General features: G+C 41.7%; 1 protein-coding gene and 1 non-coding gene across 5 annotated transcripts in view; both read left to right on the plus strand.

Annotated features, from left to right (window-relative positions):
- Positions 1–22,210, plus strand: part of RERE (arginine-glutamic acid dipeptide repeats) — a 469,695-nt gene that overhangs the window by 309,444 nt on the left and 138,041 nt on the right. For all 4 annotated transcript variants that reach the window (XM_023215261.1, XM_023215263.1, XM_023215264.1 and 1 more), the window contains 3 exons: positions 7,619–7,667; positions 16,571–16,695; positions 18,865–18,964. In XM_023215261.1, the coding sequence (XP_023071029.1) occupies positions 7,619–7,667; positions 16,571–16,695; positions 18,865–18,964 (274 nt within the window). The remainder of the gene's footprint in view (positions 1–7,618; positions 7,668–16,570; positions 16,696–18,864; positions 18,965–22,210) is intronic.
- Positions 4,405–4,529, plus strand: LOC111544686. The gene has a single exon (XR_002732249.1). It is a non-coding gene; the product is annotated as a small nucleolar RNA SNORA77 (small nucleolar RNA).

Below are 22,210 nucleotides of genomic sequence, written 5' to 3' on the forward strand. Positions count from 1 at the left end.
TTAGATAAGAAAATAAATGGAAATTGCTTTGCTTGCAATACCTGGTACATAGTAAACATTCAATGGCTATATTAGTTGCTTTATTAGTGTTAAAATTAGTATTGTTATTACTACCTGTGGAGATACTTCCTCATAGAGTTGTCATGGAATAATGAAATAATAGATGCCCAGCGTAGAGAGCACTTAGTAATTGATAGCTAGTATTATTACTTTGCTTGTGCTTGTTATGTAACTAGAATACACCTAGATTTTTTTTTTTCTCTGAGATAGTCTCGCTCTGTCCCCCAGGCTGGAGTACACTGGTGGGATCTCGGCTCACTGCAACCTCTGTCTCCCGGGTTTAAGCAATTCTTCTGCCTCAGCTTCTTGAGTAGCCGGGATTATAGGCGCCCACTACTGCACCCACTGCCACGCTTGGCTAATTTTGTATTTTTAGTAGGGGCAAGGCTTCTCCATATTGTACAGGCTGGTCTCGAACTCCTGACCTCAGGTGACCTACCCACCTCTGCCTCCCAAAGTGCTGGGATTACAGGCACGAGCCACCGCACCCCGGCCTACACCTAAATTTAAGATAATGTACATGAAAACTTTTAAGATGACGATAAAGATAGATGTGTGTGTATGTAGCATTATCCTGAACATGACTTGCATCTTTGGTTTTTTAATTCATATGGTAGTATTCTTTATCTGACGTGGCTAGGATTCATACCGCCTTTGGTCTGGATTTTTCTTCCGAAGTTGATGACCACCCTGGCTTTTACTAGACTTACTTTGTTTTTGTTAATTCAGCAGCATTGTACATCCAAGCAGAAACCTCTTTAGTAGCTGTGTGTTTTTGTTGTTGTCGTTTGTTTTTTGAGAGAGTCTTGCTCTGTCACCCAGGCTGGAGTGTAGTGGCATGATCTTGGCTTACCGCAACCTCTGCCTCCCAGACTCAAGCAATCCTCCTGCCTCCGCCTCCCGAGTAGCTGGGACTACAGGCGCCTGCCACCACGCCTGGCTAATTTTTGTATTTTTAGTCGAGCGGGGTTTCACCATGTTGTCCAGGCTGGTCTTGAACTCCTGACCTCAGGTGATCCGCCCACCTCAGGTGAGCCACCATGCCTGGCCTGTTTGTTTTTTTAAAGACAGAGTCTGGCTCTATTGCCCAGGCTGGAGTACAGTGGCGTGATCATAGCTTACTGCAGCCTCAAACTCCAGAGCTCGAGTGATCCTCCTGCCTCAGCCTCCTGAGTAGGTGGGATTATAGGTGTGTGCCACCATGACCAGCTAATTAAAAAAACATTTTTTTAGAACCTATTGCCCAGGCTGGTCTCAAACTCCTGAACTCAAGCTATCCTCTTGCCTCAGCGTCCCAAAGTGCTAGGATTACAGGTGTGCATCACCATGTGTAGTGCTATGTTGTTTTGAACACAGGATAGAAAGAGACCTGAATTTCTGTGAATAGCAATACTAATATGTCTGTTAATATCAAAATATTAATTAAATGCCTTAATACCTAGAAATGAGATAATACTGTAGAACACCTAGAACAGATAGTAAGTGCTGAAATGTTAGCTACTGTTGTTATTAATCAAAGAAGAAAGCTGGCATCTTCTAGATGAATTTTAGCCTCCAGGACTTTCTGAAGTTCAGAATGTGCCATAATCAGTGCTTCTCAGAGCATGGCTTGTGGACCTCATTATTATTATTATTATTATTATTATTATTATTATTATTATTATTGTTATCATCATCATCATCATCATCATCATCATCATCATCATTTTCTTTTCTTTCTTTCCTTTTTTTTTTTGGCAGAGTTTCATTCTTTTTTTACCCAGGCTGAAGTGCAATGGCGTGACCTCGGCTCATGGTAACCTCTGCCTCCCGGGTTCAAGCAATTCTCCTGCCTCCCAAGTAGCTAGGATTACAGGCACACACCACCCCGTCTGGCTAATTTTATATTTTTAGTAGGGACAGGGTTTCACCATTTTGACTAGGCTGGTTTCGAACTCCTGACCTCAGGTGATCCACCTGCCTCGGCCTCCCAAAGTGCTGTGATTACAGGCGTGAGCCACCTCGCCCAGCCTATTATTATTTTTTAATCCCAAGACTTGGCTTCCGGACCTAAAAGTCTTCTGCCCTATATACCAAAAGACAGTGATTGTCTTGAGGTGTAGCCTTGGTTCCGTCGAGACATTTGAGTTAGAAGCGAAGCTAGCCACTTTTTTCATGGAATATCAGTTACTCTTTGAAGGAAAAACTGACAAACTGTGGCCATTCAGACGTGGGCATTTGGCAGAAACTTTCTTGAAGATGAATTAAGTGAGCTTCTTATTTCAAGGCAAACACTGATATTACTTGACAAGGCTAAGATACGAACTTTCAAGTAAAAATTAGAATTTTGAAAAACTTGTACTCACCACTCTGAGCCTGACAGCTTCCCTACACTGAAAGGCATTTCTTATGAGATAGGTGATATTAATATGTTTTTTAAAAATACTGTATAAAGAACTGGTTGATATTTGAAAGATCTGCAGAACTGAGTAAACTGACATTCTCCATAAAACCAATGCATGACATTACAAAATCACATCTGAGTAGAAGATCCATTCATTCAAAGGCAAGACAGACCAATGGATTTCGGAGTAGCACAGTCCAAAGTCTACTGATGGGCTTTTAGATTCACCTTGTGTATATATCTTTAAGAAATGATTACTTGTTGAGTTTTTGTTTTTGGTTTTGTTTTGTTTTGTTTTTGAGACAGAGTTTCACTCTTATTGCCCAGGCTGGAGTACAATGGCACAATCTTGGCTCACTGCAACCTCTGCCTCCCAGGTTCAAGCAATTCTCCTGCCTCAGGCTCCTGAGTAGCTGGGATTACAAGCATGCGCCACGACACCGGGCCAATTTTTTGTATTTTTAGTCGAGACAGGGTTTCACCATGTTGGCCAGGCTGGTCTCGAACTCCTGACCTGAAGTGATCCTCCCACCTCGGCCTCCCAAAGTGCTGAAAACTTGTTGAGATTTTGGTGTAGTATCAAAAAGGCTGTTCTTTCCTTTTCTAATTACATGGCTGTGTTAGGCTGGATTATCTTCATATAATTTAACCACAACAATATATTGCAGCAGATTGAATTGAAAAGTAGATAGGAGAAACTAACTGTCTTTTGTATTAAGTCAAATATTAATGAGGTTTGCAAAAACATAAAAGAATGCCTCAGTTTTCACTAAGGATTTTTGCTTAAATGCAATTACTTTTTATAAGAATATGCATATTGTTATGTAATGGGCTTATGACTATTTTTAAATCAATAAATATTTTGAAAGTTTTCAAAAATTTGGATTTCTTGGGATGTTCAGTCATTTTTATTTTTATTTCTTGCAATAAGCTTTATTTCCATTTTGTCCAAGGCTTGGGAAAGGGATCCAGGGTAGTGGCTGGAGGTGCCGCTTAGGCAGAAGCCCTGAACTTTTAGAGAGGCTCCTAAAAGGTTGCTGAGCTCTGTAGGCTCCTAGTGGCGGTTGAGGGTGAGTCTTTTGGAAGAAACACTTACCCAGCCCAGCCTTGGGAGGTTGATCTGGTAGTCACCGATCTTCTTGTTGAGTTTCACCTCCTCATCTAGGAAGTGGCTCTTCAGAAGTCACGGAGATGGGGGTCTGTGCAGGCAGAACCCAGGGCCTAAAGTTTGAGGGTCTGGTTCACGTTCTTCCCTAGGGACATGGTGACTTCCATGGCACCCAAGGTTTTTACCCCCACTCATTTTGAAATGGCTTCTCCACATCCTGGAAATGGGAGCCAATGCCACACACACATCTTTAAGAGACACTCTGTACCCTGAAGCTTCTCGGTAGGCCAATTCATGGAAGAAGTCACCTTTGCCTCCCAGAGCCACATCATTGTGTTTTAAATAGAAGCCCAGAGAGAGATGGGTGTAAGAAGCCCATAGATGCAAATTGACCAGGTGGTTGATGGCGGCTGCTACCTTGATGGGATAATTCTGACGAATCCAAGAGCTTGCGGTTGGTCAGCAATGAGGCGCTAACCACAAAAACAGTGGTGGCTGGTCCCAGAAGCAGGAGATGGCTGAGAAGGAGGGTCCTGGAGGTTGCAAATGGAGAGGAGTTTGGAGGGCGGCTGGAGGCTGGAACAGATGGAGTCCCAGGATGTGTGCTGTCCATTGTTGAAACAAGAGACAGATTCTGGGACCACCAAGATACACTCCAGTAATTATTAAGAGTGTAAAAGGGTACAGAGACCTAAAAGTTTGAGAAATGTTGTGTTACGCAAAATGTAGTCGTTGCATCAAGATTGCAATGGACGGTTAAGAGTGTTTCCTACAAGCTGTTGATATTATGTTTAAATATTATTAATGAGTGAGGTATGAACCACAAAAGGTGCATTCAAGAAGGGGGCAGTTCACAGACTCACTTTGCACCTGGCTGCAGCCTCATGGGCGTGCTTTTTCCATGTGCCAGGGAAACGTTCGGGGGCGTTGTGGCTGCCTAACCTATCAAGGGTGATGCAACTGTCTGGGGATACAGGATAAAAAAAAAGAAAAAGAGGAGAGCAATGTGGCGGCAGGGGAGGGATACTTAGTTCAGTAAGGAGGATTCTGATTGCTCAGTGGATCCAGATATAGCTGGATGCTGGCACTTCCCCACCATGTGTACTTCTTGTCTTTCATCTTCAGTTCATATTCTGACAGTTTTTCTGTCAAATGCATCAAACTTTCTCTAATGGGATGTGTTACTATCTACCTCTTTATATCTTGGACCTAAAAAGTACTTTTGCCATTTATTCTATATTTTGTAACTCTTGTGTATAGTAGGTTAATGCCATTGTCTGCACCTCAGATCCTACCTGCTGAAAAAGAACTTTGTTGTATTCCTTGCTACAGAATCCTGATATTTAAAAGTTACATACAATTTAAAAATACTTTTGTTGCAAAGAGGGATTTTAAAATAAGCTTTTAAGAAGGTTCCTTATTTTATCTTTGTTTTCATGTTATAGCCTACTTATTAGTACTCTTCCCTGATATAAACTTAAAAGAAACAATTTTCAAGTCTCTTAAGATGGTCCAATACATTTTTTGTCTCATTTCTGTTAGTTTAATAATAATTATCTGCATCCTATTTTTATGGAAATACATGACATATAAATAGTTCTACTCAGCAGGGTATTGGGGAGCTTGTTCCGTTATCATGGCACATTGGGTTTTTTTAGCTAAATATAACAATAAATTAGCTTATTAAAATAAAAATGGGGTTGGGGGTGAGTGCGGCGGCTCATGTCTATGATTCCAGCACTTTGGGAGGCTGAGGTGGGGATCCCTTTGAGCCCAGGGTTTTGAGAACAGACTGGGCAACATAGCAAGACCTCGTCTCCAAAATAAAATAAAAATGGAACAGGAGTGTTTTTTCTGGAATTATCAAGGACTTAACAGTGCAGCCATGGTATGGAAATGATCTCCAACCACTGGAGAACTCTAGAGTAGCAGACCTTCTGGAAGAACCCGAAGGTTGACCTGCAGGCACAAGTTACTGAATGGGCTGTGGCTGGAGGTTTCTGAAATGATACATTCTGGCTAGACCTGCTTGTAGGCAAGAAAGCATTTGGAAAGTATTTAGAACTTTTGGCAGCTTGTTTTGCTCACAGCCAGTTAGAAAATAGAAAGGGACAAGTTGGAAGGGAAATAGTGGTAACACTGACTGCTTGCTTGTTTTTCTTAAAGAAGTGCTGGTGATTAAAATAACTTGGCTGATTTGATTCCTCTGCATACCTCCTAAAACAGCTTCTTCCATTTCCTGTATAAACTTACGAGAGCAAACCATCTTTTAGCTTCTTTTTTCCACATGCCATTCTCCTAATGAAGAAATGAAGATGACTTGTATGATGAAGTCATCCCACATGCAAGCATTTCCCCATCACCACCCCTCCCTTTCAGCCTGCCACCTCTGCATGCTTTCATTTCTACTTGGAAAGTCCTCTTTTTTTTTTTCCTGCTGCTAGGCCTGTTATCTCCTTCTGTGTCTCCTCTTGAAGCCTGCCTCATTTTGGTACCTCCCCTTCACATTTTTGTACTGTGTCTTCTGAAGTGTCTTATGTTGATGAATACGGGCATCAGCCTGTTCTGGTGTTTTGGTGCGGATGCTGCCTCGCCAGCTGGAGGCTTGTAAGATTCTTGAGGACTGGACCACCACATTTCTCCTTCTTCTTCCTCTTCTTCTTCATCATCTTCTCCTCCTCCTTGTCTTCCTCGTCCCTTTCTCCTCTTCCTTCCTCCTCCCTTTCTCTCCTTCTTCCTTGTCTTCTTTTTTTCTTCCTTTGTTACATTTACTACCACCTTTGCCCAAACAAGATTCTTCGTGAGAAAATGGTTGGATTAAAAGAAGAAAGTACTGAACCCAGGTGCCCTAAAGGAAATAATAGCTTTCCAAAATGTATTTCTAACAATTTCAAACATAGTGGGTATGGCTATCAGATCCATGAGAGAAAAACAAGAGAGTGTGCCTCCTCTTGGGCCATCTTCTTTGACACTGTTTTGTTTGTTGCCTTGTTTATAGACAGGGTCATGCTCTGTTGCCCGGTCTGGAGTGCAGTGGTGCGAACATGGTGCACTCCAGCCTTGGCCTCCCAGCTCAAGCGATCCTCCTAACTGGGTCTACAGGTGTGCACCACCATGCCCAGCTAATTTTACATTTTCTTATAGAGATGGGATCACTTTGTGTTGCCCAGGCTGGTTTTAAACTTCTGGGCTCAAGCGATCCTCCCGCCTTGGCCTCCCAAAGTGCTAGGATTACAGGTGTGGACCACTGTGCCTGTCCCTGTTTGCTTCTTTATCCCCAACACCTAGGACAATTCCTGGCTTACAATAGGTACTTAAATATTTGTTGGATGGATGGATGGCTCAGTCTGTGTCCTAGGATAAGTTTTCTCATTTGTATTTGATAAGGCTTATGGTAGGGCACCCTGAAATGTTTTGAAAGGAAGAAATGTGTGACTGGAATTGTACTACAGGAAAGTCCATCTCTCTGAGGCATGAAAGAATGATGGTATAGGGGCTGGGTGCGGTGGCTCGCGCCTGTAATCCCTGCACTTTGGGAAGCTGAGGCAGGTGGATCCCTTGAGGGTCAGGAGTTCGAGACCAGCCTGGCCAAACATAACAAAACCCCAAATTATTAAAATTACAAAATGTACTGGAATTTACTGCTAAAATTACAAAAATTAGCCGGGCATGGTGGTAGGCACCTGAAATCCCAGCTACTCAGGAGGCTGAGGCAGGAGAATCAGTGGAACCCAAGAGGCGGAGGTGTCAGTGAGCCAAGATCGTGCCTCTGCACTCCAGCCTCGGCGACAAGAGCGAGACTCTGTCTCAAAAAAAAGAACAATGATATAGGAAGGTTCTCATGAAAGGAAGCTGCAGTTCTTAGGATTTTAGAAGGAGAAGGTTTTAGAGGTGTGTGTGTGGTGGTGGGTGGTGTATGTATACAGAACATTAGAAGTAGTGGGGACGTTAATTCTTCCTCATTTTTTCCTCATTTATTTGAAGAGAATTACTTTTTTTGAAAAATGTGTGAATGTTTATGTCAAAACTATATTGTGCTAACTTAATCTGCTCTATTTCTGTTCCAGGAGGCTGAACAGTACCCAGGGGGAGATTCGTGTTGGTCCTAGTCATCAGGTGAGGTTCATTTTCATAGCTTCCTTAATAGATTTTTGTTTCTTACTATTCTGGCACTTTATTCTCTTGAGCAGCATCTTAGAATGTTGTTAAGTGCTATAGGGAATTTTATATAAATACGGAGGTTTTGTTTTTTTTCCCCTCAGATCACCGCATTTCAAAAATTGTGATGAAATACATACATGAAGTAAAATTTACCATCTCCCATTTTTAAGTGTACAGTTGAGTAATTAAGCATGTTAATATTGTTGTGTAGCCATCACCGTCATCCGTCTCCAGAACTCTTTCTATCTTGCAAAACTGAAACTCTATACCCAGAAACAGTAACTCCATTTTCCTTCTGCAGCATTGGCAATCACCATTGTCCTTCCTCTCTCTATCTTTGACTGTTCTACCTCATAAAATACCTCATGTGAGTGGAATCATACAGTATTTTGTCTTTTTGTGCCTGATTTATTTCATGCAGCATAATGTCCTCACTGTTCATCCGTGTTAATAGCATGTGTCAGAATTTCCGGCCTTTTTAAGGCTAAATGACCCATTGTATGTGTGTATCACAGTTTGTTTATCCATTCATCCATTGATGAACACTTGGTCACATATTTTTATTTAAAACATTTTAAAGCCAGGCACAATGGCTCATGCCTGTAATCCCAGCACTTTGGGAGGTTGAGGTGGGCAGATCACTTGAGGTCAGGAGTTCGAGACCAGCCTGGCCAACATAGCAAATCCCATTTCTACTAAAAATACAAAAATTAGCCAGGCGTGGTGGCAGGTGCCTGTAATCTTAGCTTCTTGGGAGGCTGTGGCAGGAAAATCACTTGAACCCGGGAAGCGGAGGTTATAGTGAGCTGCGATCGTGGCCACTGGACTCCAGCCTGGGCAACAGAGCAAGACTTGTCTCAAAAAAAAAAAAAAAAAAAAAAGATAAAAGATGTTTAAAATCTCTTTTCCCGGCTGGGTGCAGTGGCTCTGGCCTATAATCTCAGTACTTTGGGAGGCTGAGGCAGGTGGATCACCTGAGATCAGGAGTTTGAGACCAGCCTGGCCCACATGGCGAAACTCCATCCCTACTAAGAATAGAAAAATTAGCTGGGCATGGTGGTGTGCGCCTGTAATCCCAGCTACTCAGGAGGCTGAGGCAGGAGAAATCACTTGAACCCAGGGGGCAGAGGTTGCAGTGAGCCAAGATTGTGACACTACACTCCAGCCTGGGCGACAGACAGACTGTCTCCATAAAAATAAACAACCTCTTGTCCTTCAGCAGAGTCAAGATGGTTAGGACACTTTTCAGTCAGAGAGTTGCTGTGTCACCACTGTTGCCCTTTCTTATTTTGTCGCGTTTACTACAGCTTTTTAGTTTTTGTTGTTGTTTTTACTTTTTTCAGAGACAGGATCTCACTCTGTTGCCAAGGCTAGAGCACAGAGGCATGATCACGGCTCACTGCAGCCTTGACCTCTTCCTGGGCTGAAACAATCCAACCTGTCTCAGCCTCTTGAGTAGCTGGGACTAAAGGCATGTGCCACTGGGCCCGGCTCATTCTCTTTTGATCTCAGTGTCAGTTAGGATGCTTTCACTGGCAGTACTCTGGCTCTGTTTCTGTCTCCCATGTCATGGCATCCTGATCAGGCAGGACTGGGGATTTGCTGTGCTTCTCTGAGACTCTCTTGTACCCAGGTGGCCTCCATGGAGGCGGCGTCATCCTCAGCTCAGTTCGACTAATTCTAAGATACACTTTTTTCCTTCACATTTGCTGTCTGTAGTTAGACTTCATTGTATATTCTGTGATGTGGTTATAATTTATTGGCTACATTTTATCCTTTCTCAATGCACATAAAATAACAGTGGATCATACAATGAATGAAATTTAGCAAGTATTGAGAGGAAGAAAGAATTGGACTTCTTTTCCCCTTAGGAGCAAGGAAAATTTCCCCAGCATGTCCCCAGTAGATCCACATATTGTAGCCATGGATTGGGTCATGTGTCTATTTCTAAACCATGAGGAAGGAGTTGAGGATGATTAGCACTTGAGTTGGAATGGATGTTGGGGAGTACACAGCTAAGGCCGTCATGTCTAAAGACATGGGATACAGGCAGCAGTGAGCCTTGGAAAGAAATTAAGAAGTGAAGGAGTTAAGAAGTGAAGTGAACACAAAAACTAGTAGGGTCACATAGTTTATAGAAGATACTTCTCATCCCAGACCTGGAGTTATAACTAATACAGACGGAAAGAAGCTGCAGGAGGACAATGTCTGCTTGTGCAAGTAGAGTCTTTTGTTGGTGTGTTCCATTAGGTGGGCCTGACTGCCGCCTTGGGGCTGTATTTTCAATCTGGGAACCTGGTACTCACCTAATGCCACTCAATTCCGTCTCCCATTCCCTACTTTCTCTTGCACTGTATTTTACTACCCATTTATTCCCTCTCACTGTGTGTTTCCAGTGTCTGGAGATCTTTGTACCAGACTTTTATTTTATAGATTTTTTTTTTCCTACCATAAAAGAAAATGTAGTTCCTAAGGAAAAGATGCTTACATTCTTGGAAAAGGAGCAAATTTTACTGTGATTGGAGTTTTGTATACTACCATTTAAAATCAGATATTTGGTTTTTTACATCAGATTTTAAATGTATTCTGTGTGCTTCATTTTCGAAAAGAAATGTTTTGGAGCACCAAAAATGATAGAATTTTTAAAAAGGAATTGGCAACATTTACCTTTTTAAAGTTTTTGACTTTTGGCTCACGCCTGTAATCCCAACACTTTGGGAGGCCAAGGTGGGCAGATCATTTCAGCTCAGGAATTCGAGACCAGCCTGGGCAACATGGCAAAACCCCATCTCTACAAAAAATACAAAAATTAAGTGGACATGGTGATGCGTGTCTGTAGTCCCAGCCACTCAGGAGACTGAGGTGGGAGGATTGCTTGAGCCTAGGCGGTTGAGGCAGCACTGAGCCAAAATCACACCATTGCACTCCAGCCTGGTGACAGAACCAGACAGTCTTAAAAAAAAAAAAAAAACTTTTTATTAGGGAAAATTAACCTTTTTATTATACTAACATATACAAAAGCAGGGAAAGAATAATACAATAAAGTCCTTCTCTTCATTAGTCAGCTTCCACAAGTATCAAATCCTAGTCAAACCCATTTCATTTATTCACCCTCACAGCTCTTCCTTCTTTTATTTTAAATGCCTCACAATACATCATTTTCCTTGTAGATGTTCCAAAGATAAGGGATTTGGACACAATCAAATATATCACAACATATAATAGTTGGCAATTTCTTAATATTCAGGTGTATGCTATGCCCAGATTTCCCTAATTATCTGTCTGTATCTTTCTCTGTTTCTTTGTGTTTTCATAGTTCAAATTAGAATCTAAATGAGAGCCATTCATTGCAGCTGGTTGATACATCTCTTAAATCTCTCTTAATTCACAGGTCCTTCCCCCAGTCCCCCAATGTCTGTGGTAAAGAAGCTGTTTCATCCTGTAGGGTATTCTGTAGTCTAGATTTGGCTGATTGCATTAAATTTGTTACCTTGTTCTTTGCATGACTTGAGAATTAGTAGTTAAATCTGGAGGTTCGACCGCATTCTAATTTGGTACCCTGCCTTCCGGAAAAATGCTTCCTGGGTGGTATGTACTTCTGCCAGGAGGCTCATATGTCTCTTTTTTAATTGTAATTAGCAGCCACTGATCATTTCTTTCTTTCTTTTTTTTTTTTTTTTTTGAGATAGAGTCTTGCTCTGTTGCCTAGGCTGGAGTGCAATGGCATAATCTCGTCTCACTCTCACTGCAGCCTCCGCCTCCCGGGTTCAAGCCATTCTCCTGCCTCAGCCTCCTGAGTAGCTGGGATTACAGGTGCCCATTATCACGCCTGGCTAATTTTTTGTATTTTTAGTGGAGACGGGGTTTCACTTTGTTGGCCGGGCTGATTTCGAACTCCTGACCTCATGAAACACCCGCCTCAGGTTCCCAGAGTGCTGGGATTACACCCGTCTCAGCTTCCCAAAGTGCTGGGATTACAGGCGTGAGCCACCATCCCTGGCCACCATTGATTGTTTCTTAGATCCATTATTTTATTAGGGATTTCAAAACAGTGATATTCTAATTCTACCATCCATTTATTCATCATACAAATAAAATGAAACTTCACCTTTATCTTTGAGTAATTACCAGTGGATTTAAGATTATTTTTTAATCTATAATGAACTGATTAACGTTCCTGCTGTATTTGTCCTTTTCACTTAATCCCAGTAGTTTTTGTCCTTTTCATTTAATCCTTTTTCTCTAGTAAGACATGATTTTACTGCCTCACCTTATACATTGTCTTCCCTAGATCTGGAATTAAACTTGTCTCAGAAGAGCCCTCTTTTGTTGTAGTGGGAAGTGGTATTTATATATTGGGTGCTGGGGTATTCATTCTTACTGGGTTGGTTGCTATTTCGAGGCCTTTTCTGTAGACAGAATAGGAAATAGGTGTTTTATTTTCCTACTTTCTTAAAGATAAAATACATTATAAATTTATACTGATATATCCAATTCAAATTCATATTTTTATATGGCCTTTATACTAATTCTGTCCTCCTTTTATCTATATCTTTATCCTTTTCCTGTGACTCAAATCCCATTTTTTTTTTTTTTGGGACAGAGTCTCGCTCTGCCGCCCAGGCTGGAGTGCAGTGGCCAGATCTCAGCCCACTGCAAGCTCCGCCTCCCAGGTTCACGCCATTCTCCTGCCTCAGCCTCCGGAGTAGCTGGGACTACAGGCGCCTGCCACCTCGCCCGGCTAGTTTTTTGTATTTTTTTTGTAGAGACAGGGTTTCACCGTATTAGCCAGGATGGTCTCGATCTCCTGACCTCGTGATCCGCCCGCCTCGGCCTCCCAAAGTGCTGGGATTACAGGCTTGAGCCACCGCGCCCGGCCTCAAATCCCATTTTTTAATGACACCAACAAAATTACTTATTTGCTTCAATTCCATAATACACATACAAAAGCCCAGAATATTAATAATCACACCGCTACAAACAATATACTTATTGAAAAGTTTAGTATTGCATTTTGTTTTGTATATCCTGCCAGGGCTGTATAAGCAAATTAATATATCTTAGAGTTACTTGAAACAGTTCGTAGAGTAGAACCAGCTCAGTTGCTGCATTTCTTTCCATTTGGTTTACAGTTTTAATGAGATTATTATTATTTAAGCTTCTTGTTTTCATTCCCTCTGCTCCTTCTTAGATAAATAATAACATAATATACATCCTTTTTGCCACCTTTCTTTTAACAAGATATTCTTGTGTTCTCCTCATAGCAGTATATAGATCTCCTTCTCATTCCCTTCTATAATACTGTTTCATAGAACTCCATGTATGAATGTAGCAGTTTATTCATCTAATCCCTATTAATAGGCATATGAGTTGATTGTCCAGTCATTTGCCATTACATGTAATGCGCAGTGAATAGCCTGTGCATATGGATTTTGATGTTTTTGCCAGTGTGTCTTGGGGCTATATCCCCAGAATGGGGATGGCTGACTTAGAGGACAAGTGCATATATAATTTTGAGGGTGTTGCCACATTCCCCTCCGTGGAGATTGTATCAGTTTGTGTTGACACTAGCAACTAATATGAGTGCTAATTTTTTTCATGGCTTTATGTATTGTCAAACGTTTGGATTTATGTCAATATAATAGATGCAAAATTGAATATGTACCATTAATTTGCATTTCTGTTGTCAGTGAGGTTGACTCATCAGTTCTTATGATTAAGAGTCATTTTCGTTTCTTTTTCTGTAAACTGTCTAATTATATTTCTAGTCCATTTTTCTCGAGGATGGAGGGGGAGCTTGGTCCTGCTCACAGTGATAGTACTTTTCGAGTAATTTAACAGACATTAGAGAACTGCTGTACCCAGTACTGTACTTGGTGCTGGGGAAGCGGAGCTCAGTACTAGTGTCAAAGACCTTTTGATTCCAACATTTGTTGTATTATTATTATTATTATTATTATTATTATTATTATTATTATTAGACAGAGTCTTGCTCTGTCAGCCAGGCTGGAGTGCAGTGGTGCAATCTCAGCTCACTGGAACCTCCACCTCCCAGGTTTCAAGCGATTCTTCTACCTCAGCCTCCCAAGTAGCTGGCACTATAGGTGTGCGCCATCATGCCTGGCTAATTTTTGTATTTTTAGTAGAGACAGAGTATCACCGTGTTGGTCAGGCTGGTGTGGAACTCCTGACCTCAGGTGACTCACCTGCCTCAGCCTCCCAAAGTGCTGGGATTACAGACGTGAGCCACCACGCCAGGCCCATTGTGTTTTAATTTTATCCTACTATTTTCACTATATATTAAGCAGAACTAATTGTGACACTCAGTTTGATGTTATAGAAGTCAATACTTAACCAAAGAAGAACATCCTTGCTTGGAGAAAGTCAGCTTGATACACATGTAGAGGCATGGAAGACAGCCTGTAAAGCTGTGTGGGTGCTCACGGCTAGCCTGAGAGCCACATGGCCTATTGATGTGATGTTTTGCTATGCAGTTGCCTCAAAAACTTGAATAACCGACATTTAAAACCACAAGCTTTTACATAAAAGTGAAGATTTCTGGAATTTGGAAAAAGATGGAGGATGTACACAAACTGGTTCCCATTCCTGTGTGACAGCATTCCCTGGATGGGGCAGTTCTATCTCCATTTCACCGTGGTCCACTTCACTCTTGAGTGCTTAACACCTGCACATCCAGGTGGGGAGTCACTGCCACACATAGCTGTTCAGCACTTGGAAGTCCAGATTGGGATATGACATTTTGTTTAACGTGACTACTAGAATATTTAAAATTAAATATGTAATTCTTACTTTATTTCTTTTTTTTTTTTTTTGAGACGGAGTCTCGCTCTTGTCGCCCGGGCTGGAGTGCAGTGGCCGGATCTCAGCTCACTGCAAGCTCCGCCTCCCGGGTTCCCACCATTCTCCTGCCTCAGCCTCCCGAGTAGCTGGGACTACAGGCGCCCGCCACCTCGCCCGGCTAGTTTTTTGTATTTTTTAGTAGAGACGGGGTTTCACCGGGTTAGCCAGGATGGTCTCGATCTCCTGACCTCATGATCCCCCCGTCTCGGCCTCCCAAAGTGCTGGGATTACAGGCTTGAGCCACGGCGCCTGGCCTATTCTTACTTTATTTCTATTGGATGTTGCTGACTTATCTTCAACCTGCTGCATTTACTTAAATTTTTTGCCCAGGCTTTGTGTACCATGGAGCTTTATCAGACTGATGTGCCCATGTTCATCATTTGACAGGATGAGAACATGAGTATCTTGCAAATGTCTGACTTTTCACAGGTCTCTGCTGTTTATGGTGGTCATGGCACCTGCTTGCTCTGGCTCTGTCCCAGCAGAGTATGGTTGAGAAAATGCCACGGGTATTTGAATCTGATGACTTAGAGTCTTTTTGGGGAGCACTGTTGCTCAAATATTTTTAAAAATTCTTTTTATTGAGGTATACTCTATGTACAGCAAATTGTTTGAATCTTATGTATGCTTTTCAGTCTGCCCTGATGATTCATATCAAGGCACAGAACATTTCTGTCATCCCAGAAAGGTCCTTCCTGTTCCTTCACAAGCAATTCCTTTTTCTGTAAAGAAGTCACTGCCCTGATTTCTGTCACCACAGGTCAATTCAACTACACTCACATACCCACCCACACATAATTTTTTTTTTTTTTTAAAGAGGGAGTCTTGCTCTGTCACCTAGGCTGGAGTGCAGTGGCACGATCTTGGCTCATTGCAAGCACTGCCTCCCAGGTTCAAGCGATTCTCCTGCCTCAGCCTCCCGAGTAGCTGGGACTACAGGCGCATACCACCACGCCTGGCTAATTTTTGTGTTATTATTAGAGATGGGGTTTTATCATGTTGGCCAGGCTGGTTTTGAACTCCTGACCTCAAGTGATCTACCCTCCTCAGCCTCCCAAAGTGCTGGGATTATAGGCATGAGCCACCGCGCCCAGCCTCAACTCTATATATGTCTATTTTTTTAAATTAAATTAAATTAAATTAAATTTTACTTTATTTTATTTTTGAGATGGAATTTCTCTCTCTCTCTCTGCCAGGCTGGAGTGCAGCGGTGCGATCTCAGCTTACTGCAACCTCCGCCTCCCGGGTTTAAGCAGTTCTCTGCCTCAGCCTCCCAAGTAGCTTGGATTACAGGCACCTGCCACCATGTTTGGCTACTTTTTGTATTTTTAGTAGAGACAGGGTTTCAGCATCTTGGCCAGGCTGGTCTTGAACTCCTGACCTTGTGATCCACCCACTTCAGCCTCCCAAAGTGCTGGGATTACAGGCCTGAGCCACCGGGCCTGGCCTTAACTATGTATTTTAATGTTAACTTTAATACTCATCTTTTTTTGGTATTGACCATGACTTATATTGCTCTTAAGTGTCTTAAGAGTAACATTTTTGTGATAGGATAGCTCACTTAATTTTTTAGCAAATATCCTTAGGTGAGATATCATTATTTGTATGTCTTCTTTGTCAGCTTGTTATATTGGAAATGTACGTGCGTTTCCCTTCTTTATCAATAGCTGTTACCGTGTAAAGACATTCTTTTTTTTGTTTATTTATTTTATGCGTATGTGTCTGCTTCTGTTTTACTCTTGGTATCATGCTGGCACTGGTTTACTCTGACACTGTTAAGCAGATATTAAACAGTCTATTGTGAAATCTATGGTGAAATGATCCTGACATGTGAAATAGGTCAGTTTAAATGACTCATGGTTTTGTTGTTATTTTTCTGCCATCCAAGGAAAGAGGCTTAGTAAAACAGTGTATCTGTTCCTAAAGACTCTTTATTGAGATAGCTCTTTATAATTAATACATGCCTTGATTGTGACTTACTCATCCCTGTCTTACAGGCCAAACTTCCAGATCTGCAACCATTTCCTTCTCCAGATGGTGATACAGTGACCCAACATGAGGAACTGGTCTGGATGCCTGGAGTTAACGACTGTGACCTCCTTATGTACTTGAGGGCAGCAAGGTAATAGGAATCTACCCCCGTCCTGCTTTCTGAATTATACCATCTGAACTGTATAGGCAGTAAACTTTGCCTTTCCCCTGAGATTTTATTTCTATATTGGGCATTCTCTGACTTTAAGTTTGGTTACACCCTCTGTAATCAGGACCCTGGTTCTTCTTACCAGAGAATAATTTTTTTCATGATGAAGTAATGTTTTTCTTCTTGGTGTTTGCCCCACATCAAATTTTGGGACTTTTCAAGATGAAAACAGCTTAGGCCATACATAGAGTTATCAAAACCTCTCAGTCCAGTTGAGTACTTGAGTCATTTACCTCATCTTAAAACCCCACTACAGGGGGGTGGGGGTGAGGGGAGGGAGAGCATTAGGACAAATAGCTAATGCATTCAGGGCTTACAGCCTAGATGACAGGTTGATAGGTGCAGCAGACACCATGGCACATGTATAGCCATATAACAAGCTGACACGTTCTGCGCTTGTATCCTGGACCTTCAAGTAAAATGTAAAACAAAAACAAAACCCACTACAGATTTCATGTTCTCTCTCTACTTTGTGGCTGTTCATTAGTGCCTGTCCTGAAGTTGACATTTTTGTGTCTTCAGATGCAGAGACAAGTGTGAATTTGCTCTCACACATCACAGAGCAGGCAGGCAGACTTTGTATGTAGTGATTCTGGTCTTGGCAGCATCAATAGCATGCAATGACAACAAAAACACGAAAGCAAGGATTAGGGCATCTGAATTTTAGCCCTGGCTGGGTTTGTGGGTTTCTTTTTTTTTTCTTTTCTTTTCTTTTTTTTTTTTTTGGGTTGTTACTTGTTTTGTTTTTTTGAAACAGGGTCTTGCTCTGTCACCCAGGCTGGAGTACAGTGGCACAATTATAGCTCACAACAGCCTTAACCTCCTGAGCTCAAGCGATCCTCCTGCCTCAGCCTCCTGAGTAGCTGGGATTATAGACACGTGCCACCATACCTGGCTATTTTTAATTTTTTTTGTTGTTGTTGTTGAGATGGGGGTCCTTGCTGTGTTGCCCCAGTTACCTGACTGTTTTCTAGTCAACGGTGTTGTGCATGGTGGCATTCAGTAGAGATGAGAATGTGTAAGTGGAGTGAATGACTAAAAGGTTTTATCTCTGGTTTTTCACGTTTTTTTTTTTTTGGGAGACAGGATCTCACGCTGGAGTGCAGTGGTGTAATCACAACTCCTTACAGCCTTAAACTCCTGGGCTCAAGTGATCCTCACACCTCGTCTTCCCCAGTAGCTAGGACTACAGGCATACACCACCATACCTGGCTAATATATTTTTTAAAGTTTTTGTAGAGATGGGGTCTCTATGTTGTCAGGGCTGATTTTGAACTCTCTGACCTTAAGCAGTCCTTCCATGTCAGGTTCCCAGAGTGCTGGGATTACAAGCATGAGCCATCATACCCAGCCATGATTTTTTACTTTTAATTCACTTAAAGGTAGTTGATATGCAGAATGAGAGGAATTAAGTAAAATTTTAAATGACTTAATTTCACATGTTTTCTGGAGACTTTTCTTTCAGAAGATTGTCATCTACCGAAATATTGTGGCTCATAGATTTAGATTCTTCATGCTCTCAAATCTAAAATCTTAGTACTGATAAAGCATGAGAAGAAACAATACAAATGGATCTGACTAAAAGTAACATATGTATTTCTCTGTGAATGAAGAGGAACTTAAATTTATTTTTGGTCTGGGCGTGATGGCTCACGTCTGTAATCCCAGCACTTTGGGAGGCCGAGGCGAGCGGATCACCTGAGGTCAGGAGTTCGAGACTAGCCTGACCAACACTGTGAAACCTTGTCTCTACTAAAAATACAAAAAGTAGTTGGGCGTGGTGGTGTGCCTGTAATCTCAGCTACTTGGGAGGCTGAGGCAGGAGAATCCCTTGAACCCTGGAGGTAGAGGTTGCAGTGAGCCGAGATTGTGCCACTGCACTCCAGCCTGGGCAACAGGGTGAGACTTCATCTCAAAAAAAAAAAATTATTTATTTTTAAGCAGGAGCAGAGGCAGGGCTGGGAACTGGTTCATCATGCATGTAGTAATGGAATTTGTTCTGGGCTGGAAATGTCCTCTGAAAATTGAAGGTCTAAGTCTCTGTCCTGATATTACACTGTACTAATGAAGGAAAAACCTTTTCTTCTGAAGGAGCATGGCAGCATTTGCAGGGATGTGTGATGGAGGCTCTACAGAAGACGGCTGTGTCGCAGCCTCTCGGGATGACACCACTTTGAATGCGCTGAACACAGTAAGTCTTTTGAAGTCATCCTGAGTGGGAAGACACTTCTTTTTCCCCTGAATTGGCTGTAGGGAATGTGTGGTGAGTGTGGAGCATGAAGTCGCCTGCAGACTCAGGAGTGAGTTGTGGTCTTGGCTGTTGGGTGCCATGGGGGCTCCAGGCCTGTGATGTGGCACCTCCAGGTTAATTTCCTAATCTGTGTCTGTGCTACAGGTTTGAGGTGATTCTCAAATGAGATCCTAATAATAGTACCTGATACTTCACTGCAGCTTCACAAAGCCAAGTACTGTGCATAGAAGATCTTACTTAATCCTCATAACCCCCTCTAGGTTCTATTTTTATTTTAATTTTTTTTATTTTGTATTTTTTGTGAAGGAGTCTCGCTCTGTCGCCCAGGCTGGAGTGCAGTGGCGTGATCTCGGCTCACTGCAAGCTCCGCTTCCCGGGTTCACGCCATTCTCCTGCCTCAGCCTTCCGAGTAGCTGGGACTACAGGCGCCCACCATGCCTGGCTAATTTTTTGTATTTTTGGTAGAGATGGGGTTTCAGCATGTTAGCCAGGATGGTCTGGAACTCCTGACCTCGTGATCCGCCCCCCTCAGCCTCCCAAAGTGCTGGGATTACAGATGTGAGCCACCGCGCCTGGCCTCTAGGTTCTATTATTATCACCTTTTTAGACATAAATAAGTTGAGAGAGATTAAGCCACAATTTAAGGTCATATCCCCAAGATTGGAATCTAAAAGCCATGCTTTTGTACTTCACTGTTTCTGAGACAATGTATTTATTTTAAAGCACATGGAGGGATGGGAAGAAGCGAAACTTTTTTGCATAAACTTGTTTTTTTATAAAGTATACTTCAGAACATGTTAATATTTTACATGACTATTTAATGTTTTACAAGAATAATTTCTAAGAAATTAAAAGTAAAATGAAATAAATGAGGCTAATGTTACTGAGTTGGTTGCGTGACGTACCATCATCATTACTCCTCTGCTTTAATCCCGTTATAAACACACAGCAGCTCAAATAACAACACACTGCTGCAAACAATATGATTACTGACACCAGTTGTCTTTCGTTCTCTTTATTTGTTGTTGTTTTTAGACTTTATTTTGGCCTTAGGCTGGATCCCATGAGGCTGTATAGGAATATGAATGTATTTTAAAGTTACATGAAATAATTCCTCTCTCGTTACTAATGTGAAACCATTAAATCTGAAGAGGTAATGATATTTATGGAATCAATTTCTGGTATATTGATAGTCTGCATGGTTGTGTATGTGTATGTAGGCTGTTGAGTATGAGGCTGAGCACCTCTTCTGATGATTAACCAAATATCATTTAAGCACCCCTTTGTTCTTTTTTTTTTTTTTTCTTGAGAGGTCACTATAGTTGGAAGAGACTTTCGAGATCATCTGTCCCAGTCTCTGAATAGATAAGAGTCCAAGGCGGCCAGATGACTTAAATACCGACAATCCCAAAAGCTCCTAACAGAGGGAAGAAAGTAATCCCATTCCTGATTTAGAGATCCTTTTACTACAGTTTCTACTATGCAGCTTGCTTTTGAGGAAACATATAGATATCTGCATGATATGGCTGACTTTTATTCCTAGTATGATTAGGTTTCTTGAGTATGATAGAACATTTGAGTGATTTTGCTAGGGATACGCCATTCTCTAAATAAGAGAATGTTTTTTTACATTGTCATAAATATTGTGTGTGTGTGTACATTCTCACTGATTTGATAGGATAGTTGTGGGGATTTTTTTGTTTGTTAGCTTTAAATACAGAATCTTTATTTTGAGCATATGATTGAGCCAGAAGGGGCCTCTGAGATTATTTTACAGATGAGAAAACTGAAACTCAGAGGTTGATGATACTATAGCCAGTAGAGGCTGTGGTAGGTTAGATATGAATGTTTGTGAATTCAGAATACCTTAAAAGTGTGTGTACAAAGAGAAAGTACTTGATAGGAACTTTTTTCTGTTGTTGTTGTTGTTCGTTATTGTTTTTTCTTGAGATAAAGTCTCACGGTGTCACCCAGGCTGGAGTGCAGTGGCACAATCACAGCTCACTGCAGTCCTGACCTCCCAGGCTCAAGTGATCCTCCCCCTTCAGCTTCCTGAGTAGCTGTAGCTGGGATTACAGGCATGTGCCACCGCACTCAGCTAATTTTTGTTTGTTTGTTTTTGAGACCATCTTGCTCTCTTGCCCACTCTGGAGTACAGTGACACGGTCTTGGCTGACTGCAGCCTCACCTCCCAGGCTCAAGGTTTTCTCCCACCTCAGCTTCCCAAGAGCTGTAGCTGGTATTATAGGCACCCACCATCATGCTTGACTAATTTTTTAAAAGAATTTTGTTAAGATGAGATCTCACTATATTGCCCAGGCTGGTCTTGGTCTCCTGGGCTCCAGTGATCCTCCTGCCTCGGACTCCCAAAGTGCTGAGGTTACAGTTGTGTGTCACTGCACCTGGCCTTTTTTTAAGTTTTATTTTTTTGTAGAGGCATGGTCTCACTATGTTGCCACGGTTGATTTCGAACTCCCGGTCTCAAGTGATCCTCCTGTCTCAGACTCCCAAAGTGCTAGGATTACAGGCATGGTCCACCGTGTCTGGCCTGTTGTTCTCTGTATAAAAGCTGTGTGAAAAAAATTCTGCTTTCATAACTGTGCTGTCAGTTGGATTTTAAATAATGAAGATTTTGCCATATTTAATTAAATGTCTATTTTTGGCACTTTCTTGAATGTATAGAATTTATTCCCCTTTGTATTCCAAACTCTCTAAGAATTCTGTAGACCATACTTCAGTATAGAAATCATTTTGGCTACTTTTGCCCATGGTTCTTTGTGACAGGCTCCTTCTGAAGGTTTTATTAGCACTCCCAGAGATTTTTTTGTTGTACAATTTTTTATTTTTTGACACTGAAACTCTCTAGCCTGACATGGCTCAGGTGTCTTAGGTTATGTGTACGTGTTTTGTGATGAATTGAAGAGTTATGTGCTGTTTTAATTTTTGTACTTCACTGTTGAACTGACTCTGAAAACTTTAGTTGCAGGTGTCTTCCTAATGAAAAGTGAAGTGAAGGAAAATATCCTGTGAGAGAAGTTACTGAGATTTTTACTTCCCTAGAGTAATAGAAGATTTCAGCTGTGTTAAGTAATAAGTTAAAAAGATATATACATTGTTATATGGGAAGCATTTATTGTTTTCTTAGAGTATAGCATAGATTTAAAAGAACGTTAGGCATTTATCAGT

This window comes from Piliocolobus tephrosceles, chromosome 1 (genome assembly GCF_002776525.5).
Source record: "Piliocolobus tephrosceles isolate RC106 chromosome 1, ASM277652v3, whole genome shotgun sequence".
NCBI classification, from domain to species: domain Eukaryota; kingdom Metazoa; phylum Chordata; class Mammalia; order Primates; family Cercopithecidae; genus Piliocolobus; species Piliocolobus tephrosceles.